Source organism: Pempheris klunzingeri, chromosome 3 (assembly GCF_042242105.1).
Source record: "Pempheris klunzingeri isolate RE-2024b chromosome 3, fPemKlu1.hap1, whole genome shotgun sequence".
NCBI classification, from domain to species: Eukaryota; Metazoa; Chordata; class Actinopteri; order Acropomatiformes; family Pempheridae; genus Pempheris; species Pempheris klunzingeri.
Window position 1 is genome coordinate 29721577 of NC_092014.1, and position 17934 is coordinate 29739510.

At 44.0% G+C, this 17934-nt stretch overlaps 1 protein-coding gene across 2 annotated transcripts; it reads right to left on the bottom strand.

Annotated features, from left to right (window-relative positions):
* Positions 1 to 11365: 11365 nt before the first annotated feature.
* LOC139199228 (type-2 ice-structuring protein-like) lies at positions 11366 to 17015 on the bottom strand. Of its 2 annotated transcripts, XM_070828265.1 has the most exons (8): positions 16881 to 17011; positions 16219 to 16263; positions 15996 to 16046; positions 15278 to 15328; positions 14453 to 14496; positions 12069 to 12194; positions 11884 to 11983; positions 11366 to 11620 (listed from the first exon to the last, which is right to left on the bottom strand). In XM_070828265.1, the coding sequence occupies exons 1-8, from the start codon at positions 16939 to 16941 to the stop codon at positions 11544 to 11546; spliced, it is 555 nt and encodes a 184-aa protein (XP_070684366.1). In that variant the 5' UTR covers positions 16942 to 17011; the 3' UTR covers positions 11366 to 11543. The 2 variants fall into 2 exon arrangements, with proteins under 2 accessions (XP_070684366.1, XP_070684367.1); XM_070828266.1 differs by lacking the exon at positions 16219 to 16263 and having other exon boundaries at positions 16881 to 17015.
* Positions 17016 to 17934: the final 919 nt, after the last annotated feature.

Consider the following 17934-nt stretch of genomic DNA (forward strand, 5'->3'; position numbering starts at 1 on the left):
GATCATTTTGACCCCACGGGGTGAGATCTTGCGTGGAGCCCCAGATCAAGGGAGATTATCAGTGGTCTTGTATGTCTTCCATTTTCTAATAATTGCTCCCACAGTTGATTTCTTCACACCAAGCTGCTTACCTATTGCAGATTCAGTCTTCCCAGCCTGGTGCAGGTCTACAATTTTGTTTCTGGTGTCCTTTGACAGCTCTTTGGTCTTGGCCATAGTGGAGTTTGGAGTGTGACTGTTTGAGGTTGTGGACAGGTGTCTTTTATACTGATAACCAGTTCAAACAGATGCCATTAATACAGGTAACGAGTGGAGGACAGCGGAGCCTCTTAAAGAAGAAGTTACAGGTCTGTGAGAGCCAGAAATCTTGCTTGTTTGTAGGTGACCAAATACTTATTTTACCGAGGAATTTACCAATTAATTCATTAAAAATCCTACAATGTGATTTCCTGGATTCTTTCCCCCCATTCTGTCTCTCATAGTTGAGGTATACCTATGATGAAAATTACAGGCCTCTCTCATCTTTTTAAGTGGGAGAACTTGCACAATTGGTGGCTGACTAAATACTTTTTTGCCCCACTGTATCTATCTATCTATCTATCTATCTATCTATCTATCTATTATATTCTACAACAAAGTGAACAACTGCAGCTCTCTTTTCTTGAGAAAACACATGGAAACCCAAATTACTCCTGGTGGTTGTGTATGGACAACGGTCCCTGCTACATTAATGTTTTGCTGAGATGTTTAACGTGAAGAAATTCGGGGACATGGAGCTTGTGACTTCGAGCGACCTGTTTCATGTACACATCGTCATTTGGTTCACTGTTAATGTAAAAACATTGATTAGAGCAGCTTTAGTAGTTTTGGGACAACAATGGAGCTCTATGGCATAGAGGAAGAATATATATCTGACACTGACACACAGTGCTTGTTTGCAGATGTATTCAGTTTAGGTGTTAACGCAGTTATAAATTCTGCTTGGTATTCTCCGACATTCATGAGCTGAGGATTCTTTCACTTGTTGGAAATAACTTACCAACTAAACAAAACAAGCTGTTAATGTGTAGCTTCAATCACAGACACTCAGCTTTACAGGGATCAACCACTTCCTCAAAACATTGAGTCCTTGAATGAAGGTCACCATCTTTAGCCATGTCATTCCTTCCCATCAATAGTTACATGTGTAATTGTTTCCACATCAGGAGATGCCTCAATCAAGGAAGCAATATGCCTACTTGATACAATCATAAAGAAGCAACACAAAGTTTTTGTGTCATTTGTGTTGTTTTATTACGGTTTTATTTACAGTCAGTTTATACACATAGCCAGTATTACTGTTCCTGGAGTACAAAGGAGCCAACTGAGTCATTTGCTTGCTGTAATGGTAAAATTCCCATACTGTGGTGGACACGTACTCACTCTATGAGTCTCCACTACACATGATTTGGCCATTGAATGATGTTCAATTCGCTCAGCCTGTGTTGCTTTCCAAACGTTCCAGACTAACAAGTTCTCTCTCTCTGTAGGCTTGAAAGTTGTCTGAAAAGAGTACGTAGTTAATGTTTTCTCAGAAAACAGAGACTGTGTTTAACCTTGAGTTTGGGCATACATGTTTTTGAAGTGAGTTTGATGCAGTGGTTTTGGAAACAAGATGAAATAAGGAATATTTTTTCATAAAGTTAAATTCATGATGTTAACATCTAAGCAGTAGTTTATATTTTAGCTGAGTTGGATCACTGTGTTAACTGATGGTCAGTTTAATCTGCAGTGATGGTCTGATTTGCATGATTTGAATTGCAAAACCATGAACTACAATTATTGGGGAGATATATTGGGATAAAACATTTGACATGATGTTGTTTCCTGCTTCTGCTTCACATTTATGATAGTGAGTTAAAGGCTGTGGAGTGGTGACCTCACTGACTGAAGGAAGAGGAGAGAACTGATACCACATTAGTGTGGTAGAAAAGAAAGAGTGAAAGATAGATTGCCATAAAGAGGGGGCACTGGCTTCCAGTAAATGTTTTATCATTTCATTTTATAGCTATAATAACTGATAAGCTGATGACACAAAGAAATAAAACTGAATCACTGGAACAATTTCCCTGCACTTTTGGGAAACACTTGTAGTCATCTTTCTATTGATCCAGTTATCTCTTTTCCATGGCTGCAAAATATGTTGAATGAATATTCCCAGTCCGGTTTATCAGTTCTCCTGTCCAAGCTGAACACAGCCTGGGCCAAGCCCTGCTTTCCTTTTATGAGCTGCCAAAGATTTCCCAGAACCTTCCTTGAGAAGGAAGAATCAGAATCAGAAAGTTGTATTGTCATTGCACCAGTAGTGCAACGAAATTTGTTGTGCTAAAAAACCTACAAATACACTATTTAGCGTACACACACAAACATATACTCGCTCATTCACTTGTGCATCAATAATAAATAACGATAAAAAAGGCATAAAAGAGTAGCAGCAGTGAGTAGTGCAAATGTTGCAATGTTCACATTTATTTGGTTTTCCATTAGATTATAGTACCTGGTACCAGATACTTTTACTGCCTACTTGGGTTTTGGATTTATTCAAATTGCTATTAATAATATGCAATTGCATGCAATTAGTGATACTGTAGACACATTTTAGAATGTTTTGAAGAACGGTACCACAGAAAGCAAAAATAAACTCAACGTTTGGTGAAGTTCGGTGAAAGAATTGTGGGAAAAATAGCGGGAGGGTACAACAGTTCAAAAAAATGGAGTGCAATAACAATACAACCACTTTAAAAATGTGTAAATTCTAGCTGTCAGCTTCATGACATATACTGTAAATACAGCCCATAGGTGGTTTCTGCATGGCAGCAGAACGGTGACTGATGGGGTGCCCACAGACTAGTGGACGCTGACTCGTCTCCTCTATGCATGTTTTGATTCAGGGACACGTGAAAATGTCTCTGAAACCCCAAACATTTGCACATCAGAAAAACTCCTGTTTATTTACTGCTTGAGCCTGTCTTCTTAAACAGCCCCAGTGACTCTGCTGTGGGACTGAATGGCCAGGCTGTAGGAATTACAGCATTTACAGCCTTCGCTCCCCTGTTGTTTAACATATTCTGATGATGAATCTATTCAATAAGAAACTAATTATCCCGTTTAATCAGAGGACTCAGCCGTGTGAACCTCTCTCAGCCAAATACACTTTACAGCACCACGTCTCTCCGTAACCTTAGTCCGTCTTTACACACTTCGGATCCTTGAGATATTAGAGTTTCTCTGTTCAAACTGTCACACATTAAAAAACATTTTAGGTGACAAAGAAAGGAAAAATATCAATGTATGTAATATCGCATGTATAGTCAGCTATTTGTTGAGGCTAATACCAGTGGCTGCATGTTGTTTCACTAAAATATCCAAAATGTAAAATGCACAACGAGAGCATAGAGGAACTATGGGCTTCTCAGGAAAACAAGAATGATGTGCTGAGGAGGATACGGATGATATATGTATTACATTCAGTGTGTATTAAGTGTGAACACACACCAACATGTCAATAAACCTGGCAGAAATGTCAAATTACTTTCTCCAGGTTAAAAGTTGCTTTCTCCCAAAAAGCCTTCGAGGGTCAACTGGACATTTCAAACCGTGTCTTTAGGATATTTCCAGCACAAGTCAGGGAGGAAAGATATGAATTCCTACGCCTGTGTGTGTGTGTATGTGTGTGGGAGACAGGAGGGCATGGGTAGAAATCAATAACTACCCAGGAGGGGCTGCTTATGTTGTATTGTGAGCTGGACATGAGGGAGCGTGCATGTTCAAACAGACTGAGAAAGAGAGAGAGGCAGCGAGGTGTGTAGCCCCAAAGTGTTCAATACTAAAAATGTAGTTAAAATAAATACAATAATTAATGAAATAATAAAATAAATTGTTAAAATACTTATTTTCAGAATTTAATTTGATCTATTTTTCAGAAACTGTTTCTGAAATCTCTTTGTATTTCATAATAGTGTTTTTTCCTATAACAACCTTAACGATTATTTCATAATGTTGCTTTCTTGCCTCTAAGGAAGACAAGCGCAACAACGGCTTCCAGATTTATTTATTATTATTATTATTTATTAGAATTAGCTGGAGCAATTAGCTGATGCTGTAAATAGAAGCAACACACTGGCGCAGAAACTAAAGTAAACATATGTTTGTCTATGTTGTCTTTTTGAATTTGGTCTTGCTCACTTTGGGGTTCCTTAGGGAGAGAGGATATTGTGTCCATTTGAGTGCATGAAGGGTGTGCGCTGCAAAAAGTCATCTATTCTGAAATTAATTGAATAGATAAATAATAAATGAAACAAACAATAAGACTTGTAAAGTCAAAACATGTCCAGTAATGTTTCTGACTGAGAAACAGGTTTTTATGTTTAGCCTGGATGCTGTATCAGAGTACTACGTATGATATTCATTGCAGTGTGTGTGTGTGTGTGTCACGTCATGTTGCATCGCTGTGTTCTTCATAATTTAGCAGTGTGGGTCCCCGTGTCCGTGACCTGACAACGGTGCTCCTGCATTCAAGTTACAAATAATTTCAACATGATTCGTTCACCTAAAAACTTTAGAACTGAGAAATCTGGTCACATTATAATTTAAACCACTTTTCTTTTTAAAATGTCATACTCAAGTGACTTAGTAAACATTCTTAATATTCCCTAATAAAAATCATCAATCATACATTAACATATTTATTTTCCCAATTTTATTGAAATCAAGATAAGCCGAAATTTGTGTGGGAGGAAAACCGGAGCACCCGGAGTAAACCTCACGATGAAAAGTCGAAAGGGGAAAAGGTCAGTTATTTGAATATTTTAGAAGTGTGGGGGGAAACTGGAGCGCCCGGAGTAAACCTCACGATGAAAAGTCGAAAGGGGAAAAGGTCAGTTATTTGAATATTTTAGAAGTGCGGGGGGAAACCGGAGCGCCCGGAGTAAACCTCACGATGAAAAGTCGAAAGGGGAAAAGGTCAGTTATTTGAATATTTTAGAAGTGTGGGGGGAAACCGGAGCGCCCGGAGTAAACCTCACAATGAAAGGGGAAAAGGGGAAACACTCAGTTATTTTGACGTCTGAAGACGGAAACCACTCTCATCTTCGCTCTACGAAAGAGTTTGCAGGTCCTCTGAAAAAGGTTTTTCTTCTTTTTCTTCTTGATGTTAGCGTCATCAGCAGGTCCAGGGGCAGCTGCAGCTCCCTCTGTGTTGTCGTCATCTGTGTCTGTAGAGCTGTCATTGCGAGGAATAGCAGCACCTTCCTCAGTGGCAATAGCAGTGTCTCCTACTGGCTCGCTGTTCCAGCCTTCAGCCTGGTCATCTCTGTGGTCCTCAGTGTCGGAAAGAGGATTATCTGTCTCATTCAAACTGTGGGAGAGGGTAACGGTCATGAGCTGAAGGGCAGCATCTGCATACGAGCTGGTCTCAGCCATGTGAGCCATTGTGATGAAAGGGTGTGTTAGGGCTTCCCTGGGTGTGATTCTCTGTCCAGCGTCCATATGCAGAATCGATTTTAGGAGGCTTAAAAATGCCATCCTATCCTCATATTCACGAGCTCTGCTTTTCTCTGGGAAATTCTTCACTTCATACTCCAGATTTCCTGTCTGCTGGAAAAACTCCCACTCAATGTCAGGCTCGTTACCAGTGGCCTGCTCGTACTCCCTTGGTGACTTCAGTCTCCACCCTGGACTGCTGGAGCCCTCCTCTCTGCTGAAAAACGACGAGGTGTACTTGCCAGCACTCAGCAGGAGATCCTCTGGTTGACCCAGCATGTGTATCATAGCTTTCATCCTATAATAGTCACAGTCTCCATCGAAGTTGTCACCACAAAAGTACAGGAAGGACATGACGCATCCCACTGACCACATGTCAATGGCCTCTGACAGGGGAAGGCCCAGGGTCAACTCTGGAGCCCTGTATGCTGGAGCCTGTATGGTCATGCCAGTGTATAATTTTCTGACTGGAAGGGCCACACCGAAGTCAATGAGCTTCACCCTGAATGGCTGATCCCTGTGGTTGACAAGCATTATGTTGTCAGGTTTCAGGTCCCCATGTACGATGCCGATATCTTTCAGGGCGTCAAATGTTACAAATAGCTGCTGCATCACAGTGCGAATTTCATTAAGATTCAATGGCTTTCTAGTTTCATCCAGCAGGTCGTAAAGGCTCCTGTCCAGCATCTCAAAGGCCAGGCAGGAGAAGCTGTTGTACATGAAACTGTCCATGAATCTTACTATGTTTGTCTTTTCTGGGTCAAGAGCACTGATTGCTTTCAGCATCTCCAATTCCCAGCTGTAGTCATCAATGTCCTTGAGGATCTTAACTGCCACCGAGTTGTTTGTTGTCATATCGACACACTTGGCAACTATGCCAAAACTTCCCTCACCTATAAAGTCCATCACCACATAGCAGGTGGACTCACCGGGAAGGATATCAGACCTCTGGACCTGAAATGGTTCATAAGGTGTGTCGTTGTTCTCCTCCATGTTTGTAGGGCTGTCATTGCGAGGAATAGCAGCACCTGAGTCTTCCTCAGTGGCAGTAGCAGTGTCTCCTACTGGCTCGCTGTCCCAGCCTTCGTCACTGGAACAAGTGGAAGAGCTGTCACCTGAGGAGACACTGCTGGCTGATATTATAGTGTCTTTGTCACTGGAACTTGGAATTAATGAGTGTCCATTAAAGATGCAACTGGTGGCTGGTACTGCATCTTGGTTACGGGAAGTGTCAACATCAGCATTGGTACCACTGTAACCCTCAGTGTCGGAGAGAGGATTATCTGTCTCATTCAAACTGTGGGAGAGGGTAACGGTCATGAGGTCAGCATTTGCATACGAGATAGTCTCAGCCAGGTGAGCCATTGTGATGAAAGGGTGTGCTAGGGCTTCCCTGGGTGTGATTCTCTTTCCAGTGTCCATATGCAGAATCGATTTTAGGAGGCTTAAAAATGCCATCCTATCCTCATATTCACGAGCGCTGCCTTTCTCTGGGAAATTCTTCACTTCATACTCTAGATTTCCATTCTTTTGGAAAAACTCCCACTCAATGTCAGGCTCGTTACCAGTGGCCTGCTCATACTCCCTTGGTGACTTCAGTCTCCACCCTGGACTGCTGGAGCCCTCCTCTCTGCTGAAAAACGACGAGGTGTACTTGCCAGCACTCAGCAGGAGGTCCTCTGGTTGACCCAGCATGTGTATCATAGCTTTCATCCTATGATAGTCACAGTCTCCACCGAAGATGTCACCGCCAAAGTACAGGAAGGACATGACGCATCCCACTGACCACATGTCAACAGCCTCAGACAGGGGAAGGCCCAGGGTCAACTCTGGAGCCCTGTACGCTGGAGCCTGTATGGTCATGCCAGTGTATAATTTTCTGACTGGAAGGGCCACACCGAAGTCGATGAGCTTCACCCTGAACGGCTGATCCCTGTGGTTGACAAGCATTATGTTGTCAGGTTTTAGGTCCGCATGTACGATGCCGATATCTTTCAGGGCGTCATATGTTACAAATAGCTGCTGCATCACAGTGCGAATTTCATTAAGATTCAATGGCTTTCTAGTTTCCTCCAGTAGGTCCCAAAGGCTCCTGTCCAGCATCTCAAAGGCCAGGCAGGAGAAGCTGTGGTACGTGAAACTGTCCATGAATCTTACTATGTTTGTCTTTTCTGGGTCAAGAGCGCTGATTGCTTTCAGCATCTCCAATTCCCAGCTGTAGTCATCCCTGTCCTTGAGGATCTTAACTGCCACCGAGTTGTTTGTTGTCATATCGACACACTTGGCAACTTTGCCAAAACCTCCCTCACCTATAAAGTCCATCACCACATAGCAGGTGGACTCACCGGGAAGGATATCAGACATCTGGACCTGAAATGGTTCGTAAGGTGTGTCGTTGTTCTCCTCCATGTTTGTAGGGCTGTCATTGCGAGGAATAGCAGCACCTGAGTCTTCCTCAGTGGCAGTAGCAATGTCTCCGACTGGCTCGCTGTCCCAGTCTTCCTCACTGGACCAAGTGGAAGAGCTGTCACCTGAGGAGACACTGCTGGCTGATATTATAGTGTCTTTGTCACTGGAACTTGGAATTAATGAGTGTCCATTAAAGATGCAACTGGTGGCTGGTACTGCATCTTGGTTACGGGAAGTGTCAACATCAGCATTGGTACCACTGTAACCCTCAGTGTTGGAGAGAGGATTATCTGACTCATTCAAACTGTGGGAGAGGGTAACGGTCATGAGGTCAGCATTTGCATACGAGCTGGTCTCAGCCAGGTGAGCCATTGTGATGAAAGGGTGTGCTAGGGCTTCCCTGGGTGTGATTCTCTTTTCAGCGTCCATTTGCAGAATCGATTTTAGGAGGCTTAAAAATGCCATCCTATCCTCATATTCAAGAGCGCTGCCTTTCTCTGGGAAATTCTTCACTTCATACTCCAGATTTCCTGTCTGCTGGAAAAACTCCCAGTCAACGTCAGGCTCATTACCAGTGGCCTGCTCGTACTCCCTTTGTGACTTCAGTCTCCACCCTGGACTGCTGGAGCCCTCGTCTCTGCTGAAAAACGACAAGGTGTTCTTGCCAGCACTCAGCAGGAGATCCTCTGGTTGACCCAGCATGTGTATCATAGCTTTCATCCTATGATAGTCACAGTCTCCACCGAAGATGTCACAACCAAAGTACAGGAAGGACATGACACATCCCACTGACCACATGTCAAAAGCCTCAGACAGGGGAAGGCCCAGGGTCACCTCTGGAGCCCTGTATGCTGGAGCCTGTATGGTCATGCCAGTGTATAATTTTCTGACTGGAAGGGCCGCACCGAAGTCGATGAGCTTCACGCTGAACGGCTGAGCCCTGTGGTTGACAAGCATTATGTTGTCAGGTTTCAGGTCCCCATGTACGATGCCGATATCTTTCAGGGCGTCAAATGTTACAAATAGCTGCTGCATCACAGTGCGAATTTCATTAAGATCCAATGGCTTTCTAGTTTTGTCCAGTAGGTCCCAAAGGCTCCTGTCCAGCATCTCAAAGGCCAGGCAGGAGAAGCTGTGGTACGTGAAACTGTCCATGAATCTTACTATGTTTGTCTTTTCTGGGTCAAGAGCGCTGATTGCTTTCAGCATCTCCAATTCCCAGCTGCAGTCATCAATGTCGCTGAGGATCTTAACTGCCACCGAGTTGTTTGTTGTCATATCGACACACTTGGCAACTATGCCAAAACTTCCCTCACCTATAAAGTCCATCACCACGTAGCAGGTGGACTCGCCAGGGAGGATATCAGACCTCTGGACCTGAAATGGTTCATAAGGTGTGTCGTTGTTCTCCTCCATGTTTGTAGGGCTGTCATTGCGAGGAAGAGCAGCACCTGAGTCTTCCTCAGTGGCAGTAGCAATGTCTCCTACTGGCTCGCTGTCCCAGCCTTCGTCACTGGACCAAGTGGAAGAGCTGTCACCTGAGGAGACACTGCTGGCTGATATTATAGTGTCTTTGTCACTGGAACTTGGAATTGATGAATGGCCATTAAAGATGCAACTGGTGGCTGGTACTGCATCTTGGTTACAGGAAGTGTCAACATCAGCATTGGTACCACTGTAACCCTCAGTGTCGGAGAGAGGATTATCTGACTCATCCAAACTGTGGGAGAGGGTAACGGTCATGAGCTGAAGGCCAGCATTTGCATACGAGATGGTCTCAGCCAGGTGAACCATTGTGATGAAAGGGTGTGCTAGGGCTTCCCTGGGTGTGATTCTCTTTCCAGCGTCCATTTGCAGAATCGATTTTAGGAGGCTTAAAAATGCCATCCTATCCTCATATTCAAGAGCTCTGCTTTTCTCTGGGAAATTCTTCACTTCATACTCCAGATTTCCTGTCTGCTGGAAAAACTCCCACTCAACGTCAGGCTCTTTACCAGTGGCCTGCTTGTACTCCTCTGGTGACTTCAGTCTCCACCCTGGACTGCTGGAGCCCTCCTCTCTGCTGAAAAACGATGAGGTGTTCTTGCCAGCACTCAGCAGGAGATCCTCTGGTTGACCGAGCATGTGTATCATAGCTTTCATCCTATGATAGTCACAGTCTCCACCGAAGATGTTACAGCCAAAGTACAGGAAGGACATGACACATCCCACTGACCACATGTCAATAGCCTCGGACAGGGGAAGGCCCAGGGTCACCTCTGGAGCCCTGTATGGTTCAGCCTGTACGATCATCCCAGTGTAAAATCCGAGGACTGGAATTGCCAGACCGAAGTCGATGAGCTTCAGCCTGAATGGCTGATCCTTGTGGTTGACAAGCATTATGTTGTCAGGTTTCAGGTCCCCATGTACGATGCCGATATCTTTCAGGGCGTCAAGTGCTACGAATAGCTGCTGCATCACAGGGCGAATTTCATTAAGACTCAATGGCACTCTAGTTTCGTTAAACAGATCCCAAAGGCTCCTGTCCAGCAGACAAGGTGTGTCGTTGTTCTCCACCATCGTAGATTTCTTTGTAACTAAGGTCGAAGTAGAAGTTGGGGAAGACATTTATGGCGTGAAATGCTTCCAAATCCTTTCCAAACACAGTATAGTTGTACGCTCTGGCTCTCACTCTGAAGGTAACAGAAGGTGTCTGACCAACTTTACTTATAGACTTTTTCAAGATGTCATCATCCATGACATCAGGGAGTTCCAGGATATCAAAGCCAAAATAGAATTCTGAGTTTCAAACAAACAAACACAAATCAATTTTAAAAAAAAAAAACTTTATTACCATGACAACTGGTAAACTGTTTTCAGTTAAGTGCAATTCACTTCAACAGGCTTTACTGGCATGACATTTAACAAGACAGACAACCATCAAATAACAAAATCAACTAAAAATAATGTGAACACCAACATGAGTCATTAGAGATGATTTACAATTAAAAAAAAAAAAAAAGAAATAGAAAGAATTCATAAAATCAAGAAAACAGTACAAAGAAAAAATAAAATAAAATTAATGAACACTTCTTGTACACAGTTATAAATACTTGTGCTTTAATCAAAAATTATTTGTTGTGTATTTAATCAAAAATTATTGAGAGTAAAGTATGACTAGTCATTCATTCCGAAATATTAAAATGACCGGGAATTTGAAGCCTTAGTGTGAGGGGTTTTGGTTTGGTGGGTCACCAGTGTAAGATGTCGATTAGGGCCCCAAAGTGTTCAGAAACATCTGCACTTGTATTCCTGAAAAAATATGAAATAATGCAAACCCACTTCAGCTGTTTTCATATTGTGGCTTTAAGATTCTCACACAGTGGAGAATACAGTCTCAGTACAAAGCATAACACACAAAATAATGACAGTAGGAACGTTTACGAAACTATTTATTTTCTATCTGCACAGAGCATCTGAAAAACAAAACTATTCAATCATCAATACACTTGCCTTACCAGAGAGGTAAGGTGATATGTATGCCATTGTAAACAATCCATGGAAGGCACTGGTTGCCACAATTGGCAACATGCAACAGCTGTTGATCCCTGTATCAGGATGGTCTGTGATAGTCACTAGCAGTAGATGACTTTAAGTGAGCAGATGAATGGATGTCCTAAGTGGCAGCGCACATTGGACCAGCCTCGACTGTCTGCAGATCAACAACATACACAGCTACTGATTAAAGCTGTGTTGTCAGTCTCATTCAAAACAAGGAAAATCTAACCAATACACGACAAAGAACAGCTGAGTCCTCATGGATTCATCCCATTCACCCCTCATACATATATCATTTACACTGTACACTGCTGGGGTGTAGGCCCTTAAAAACAAATGCTAAATGTCTCATTTCCAAACAATTCAATTGCTAGTGTGGAAGCCGATTCATCCCTTCACTTCAGTGTGTGGTCTTACCTTGGCTGTTCAAATAGAGACAGTCATAGCTGCTTGGGCTGTTATGGGAGTACCAGTTGTTGTAGTTGAACGGTGTACCATCATCCCACCTCCAGAAGCCCTGCGGAGGAGATGGTTTCACGTACAGTGAGCGTTTGTTTGTTACAGCATTGTGGAAAAGTCACTTTTTGTAAAGCTTATCAGACCTGGAATCTGTATCCACCTATCCAGGCTGTTAAGAAACCAGCCTTCCAGGCCAGCTGCTTCAGGAACCTGTCTTCCCACAGATTGTGGGCTGACGCCAGACTTGCACCCAAGCTCTCACACAGAAACTGGACAGAGAGAGGGGAGGACACACAAGTAAAGGCATGAACACAAAGGTGGAACAGAGAGCAGATTCAATGATCTGCTGTCTACTGAAAAGTCAGAGGAAGACAGATGTTATGTCAGCACTGTGAGCGCCTCATTTAAAACTGGAGGCAGCAACCTCAGACACAATTAACCCTCTAAGCGCCAAAGTCGCAAAATTGCGACAAGCAACATTGCTGAATAAAACAGACTGTTTCTATAAATGTGGTGCCGAATCTTGTTATTACTTTTCACCAGGACATGGCGGACATGTGTGCCTGTAATCTGAGCAGCATTTGTGGGCGTGGTTCTATTCAAAGAATTACAGTAAAAAGAGTTTGTAAAACACCCTCCGGCGCAGAGACGCGGCGGCGAAGCAGAAGTAGTAGTGCAGAGCGTAGCGAGAGCGAAAGAGTGTTTTTTCATTTACTCATGATGCCGAGAGGTCGGTTTACCATCAACTAAGTACTTTGTCAGGTACTGGCTGACTCCGATTCCGAGGAGGAAGACATGCAGTTGTCCAGTGAAGCAGAAACTGACATTAGTAGTGACGGCGAGTCCGCGCGCCATAGTCCACAATCAGCACATGGTATAGCCTCAGCGTGGCCGGGGTGAAGCGTTCTGCGATCGTCAAGCAGGGGACGTGGTCGAGGTGGCAGGGGGGCTCATAACACCGCAAATATGGGTGAATGTAGCGGGGATGAAAACAACCGCGGTTGTCGTGGCAGACGCGGGAGAAAACACACCGCTAATAGCGGCGGAGGTGGCGTTCATCGCCGCACCATAAATCACGGCGGTGATGATAATGATGATGATGGCTGGCAGTTCTTGAGAGAAGAGGAAGAGTATCAAAAGTGGATCCGAAATTTTGATGAGCCTGTTGGTTATTGTGGAGACGATCTGACAAATTCTGAGCCCATTGATTTCATCTCTCTTTTTCTGAATGATGAATTCTGGAGCCTATCCCAAATTTCGTTTCATACTAAAGATATTTCACATTTACAGTATGCCTTTATCTCAAACCACTTTAAAGTTATAGCCTTTTGAAACCTTGATATCAAAATTGAACATTTTCCAATATGTCCGCCACCTTGTGACGTCATAATATGCAAATTAGATGAATAATTTCACTCCCATCACAGACTTTGAGTCATACTGAACAATTTTCTCATTGACAGTATACCTTTATCTCAAACTACTTTCAACTTATACAATTTTGATATCAAGATTTCAAAAGGCTATATTTTCTTGAAAAAACGCCTAAAGCGCCTAAAGGGTTAAAACCAAAACTATCTGCGTACATAGATACCATTTAAGGTCAGTGAGTTGATCAATTCTTGTATTTATTTATTCATTTATTGCAGTGTGGGTAAACTTTATAGCATCAGCTTTAAAAAAAAAAAAAAAAAAAAAAAAAACCCAAATACAGAACAGACTACAAATAAAGAGGATGTTATGTCTCGTCAAGTTTCTTAAATGTAAGTCAGACGGAATTAGACATGCACATCTACGTCTTACCTCTGCATTACTCCAGGAGTAAGTGAGGTTGACCAGCAGGTAACAGTTGTGTTGTGAGGAACCGAGCTGGCTGGACCCACAATGCAGACTGACACCGGCTAGGGTTGGAGAATGGAAAGTTTATTGAACAGAGCACAAGGAGAAAGCCGGGAGGTGCAGGCTGGTGGAGTGAGGGACTGAACCGGTGGTGGAGACGAAGGAACCAGACCGTAGAGGAGACCAGGAGGGAGCAGGCTGGAGACGGGGGAGACAGGGCCGACAGGGCCGGGGAGGAGACCAGGAGGGAGCAAGCTGGAGACGAGGGAGACAGGGCCGGGGAAGAGACCAGAGAGAGGGAGGACACACAAGTAAAGGCATGAACACAAAGGTGGAACAGAGAGCAGATTCAATGATCTGCTGTCTACTGAAAAGTCAGAGGAAGACAGATGTTATGTCAGCACTGTGAGCGCCTCATTTAAAACTGGAGGCAGCAACCTCAGACACAATTAAAACCAAAACTATCTGCGTACATAGATACCATTTAAGGTCAGTGAGTTGATCAATTCTTGTATTTATTTATTCATTTATTGCAGTGTGGGTAAACTTTATAGCATCAGCTTTACAAAAAAACAAACAAAAAAAACCCCCAAATACAGAACAGACTACAAATAAAGAGGATGTTATGTCTCGTCAAGTTTCTTAAATGTAAGTCAGACGGAATTAGACATGCACATCTACGTCTTACCTCTGCATTACTCCAGGAGTAAGTGAGGTTGACCAGCAGGTAACAGTTGTGTTGTGAGGAACCGAGCTGGCTGGACCCACAATGCAGACTGACACCGACTAGGGTTGGAGAATGGAAAGTTTATTGAACAGAGCACAAGGAGAAAGCCGGGAGGTGCAGGCTGGTGGAGTGAGGGACTGAACCGGTGGTGGAGACGAAGGAACCAGACCGTAGAGGAGACCAGGAGGGAGCAGGCTGGAGACGGGGGAGACAGGGCCGGGGAGGAGACCAGGAGGGAGCAAGCTGGAGACGAGGGAGACAGGGCCGGGGAGGAGACCAGGAGGGAGCAGGCTGGAGACGAGGGAGACAGGGCCGGGGAGGAGACCAGGAGGGAGCAGGCTGGAGATGAGGGAGACAGGGCTGGGGAGGAGACCAGGAGGGAGCAGGCTGGAGATGAGGGAGACAGGGCCGGGGAGGAGACCAGGAGGGAGCAGGCTGGAGATGAGGGAGACAGGGCCGGGGAGGAGACCAGGAGGGAGCGGGCTGGAGACCTGGGGAAACAATCAGACAGGGCCAGGACGAGGGAAGGAAGCAAAAAGGCAAACGCTAGGGAATAGTGATACAAGGAGCCGTATGTAACCACGAGGGAAATGGAGATTCTGGCAGTGAGGGAGAGAGTGAACTGGGCTTAAAAAGACTGGGGAGGAGTAGAGGCTAGATTGCTGATGAGGACCAGGTGAGTGATTACTGCAGGTGTGTGGAAAGATGACCCTCCTGATTCCACTCCGGTGACAGACAGGGGGAGACAAAACACACAAGAGGGAAAAAGACAGCAGGATCATGACAAGTTGTCCTGGTATGGTTGCCATCCTTGAGGACAATTTGAAGATGCTCCCTCTAAACAGTTAAATGTAACATTTAACCTTTATTTTGACACAGAATGTACAGTTAGGCATCAGTCAACGGAGGCGTGCTAATGTTTATTATCTGTTTGTTTGCTGGAGTTTGACACCACTGTCATGTCTGTTCAATACATTTGAGGATAGAGCCAGAAGTATTAGTTTAGCTTAGCTTAGAATAGATGTGTAATAAATGTGTACAGATTGAAACAAGATAAAGAGTGTTATTAAGTGAGCTTTATCGATTCATTTCTAATTTTTCTTTTTGTTTTCTGGACAAAGCCGTTTCCTCTGCATCCAGTCTTTATTCTCAAATGTCAAAAAAGATAGTTGTTTATTTCCAATATGTCAAATCTGCAGGTTGGTTACAGCCTGGACCGGTCGCCAGTCAGTCACAGGGCCGACACATAGAGACAGACGACCATTCAGGCTCACACTCACACCTACGGACAATTTAGAGTCACTACAACACTGTGTTTAATGTTATTACTGTTACTGTGTATTGCTTCTTGAAATGAGCTTACCGTGGTACGTTGGCCTTCGTTAGATTCTCCAGCGCAATGTTTGCTGTGTCATCTAAAGCGAGGTCAGAACATGATGCTGTAAATATGTTCAGTGTTCAGGAGTCTGTAAAGATCAATAAGAGTGGAGCGCCAGACACTGACCTGAGGCTGGAAGAGCAGCTTCCTCCTGTTGGACATCTGCTACTGCCACATCTGAGAGGAAGAACATGATCAGCTCCTTAAAGAAAATTATATAAATATAACATATGGCTTTAGTGACCTCATATCCCAAACTGTCCTTTTAGTTCACTGCTAATATCAAACATCAGAACTTAACAGCTTTAACAGGAGTCAAAGGGTAGAAAGCAGCTAAACAGACACTTACCTGGGGCTACGAGTTCAGCTTGTTGGACATCTGCAACCGGCACAGCTGAGAGGAAAAACACGACATAAAACACATGTCAAATGAGTATCAAAGCATCAACAGTGAAAAATATTTGTCTTATTTCAGACAGAAAGGTAATAATGAACATGATAAATAAATAAATAACTGTGGACGTTTTGCCGCTGTCAACAGTGAGTGACAGCAGGTTAAAAGACACTGAGCTGTGGCTGAAACGCCAACGGCCTGTTCCAATGAATCAACTGAGAGGAAACACATTCGGTTAGCTATGTAGTTAATGTCAAGAGTTTGTTAATCGTTTGTTTGATCATGATCTTAGCATCGCCGACCTTTTTTGTAACTCAGTATGCTGCAAGACTACAGTACAGTGGAACCCCCTGTGCTTACGTTGTCCTGCAAACAATACCTCTTGTGGTTGGTGGTTTGCTCTGGAGGACAGCTGGAGCTTGTCTTTAACACTAGAGACCAAGCTTTGTGTTCAACCTCGACAACAGTTCTTCTCTAACCAAATAGACTGAGTTGTCTGTAAATTTACAGACCATACATTAACCTGAAGATCATATGAGCTGATTTTGTAAGACATTAACATCCTGTTTGGTCTTGAAGTTAAGGTGAATTGTCAGTACTGCTGTTTGGAGTCTTACCTGCTGCAGAGAGTGTGACACAGAGGAGAGAGATGAGCAGCTCAGTCTTCATGGCCAACATGATGAAGGTCTGGAGGAAAACAGAATCAGGATGTGATCTACATTTTTTTCAAAAGGATTATAATTCTCTAATGTCTAAATTTCAAATTGCGACAGCTGAACTCTTGAAGCTGTAATATCCTTCTTACCTTGTAGAAAATCAGTATCAACTGTTGTGAACGTGAAAGCTGCCGTGCTCTTTATAAACAGTCTTTCAGCACAGACCCACCTTATGCGTCAAATCATTAACATCATCACTGGAACAAGATAAGAGCTGATAAAAGGGTTTCATGACCGTTTACCAGCGCTGACAGAAGTGATATGTGTGTGGGCATTGAGGCCATTCATTATTTTACACAATCCAGACTGCTGGGAAACAATCCTGTCGTTTCACAATACACCCTGCTATTAAAGGAGGTTTCTTCACACTGAAATCTTTGCAATATATCACTTCACAGAACATCCTGCAGGACTAACATGACATCATGATAATAATGATAATAATAATCGTAATAATACTAATAATAACTGTTGTGCTTCACTATACGGTGAATAGCACATGGTGAAGACCGCATGTTTCTTTGTCTGTGGAACTATTAGACTCCTTTCCCCAATGTCCCCCGTAGTGGAAAATCGCTATTTGAAATAAAACCAAGTGTGGCCGGGTGTTGTTCCCCCTTTTTGCCACTGCTGGGCACTGTGACGGCTGGGCACTGTGCCAGCGGCGCAGGTATTGATGGTGGGGCGGTGCCAGGTGCGGCGCAGGTATTGATTGCAGGGCGGTGCCAGGGGAACTTTTAAGTTCAGGGCTGTGGCGGCAGTACAGGTCTCTTCCGCGCTTTGCTGACTCCCGTGGTGACTGGTGCGGCGTGGCAGCGCTGTGTGGCGTGGCAGCCCCTTTGTTTGGTGCGTGCACCGTGTGTTGGGGTTTCCCATTCGGGCACCCTGAGTTTCCTCCCAGGTGAGTACCCTGCCGTCTTTCTTCCTTTCGGTTGCACGTTAGCGTGTGTGGGAA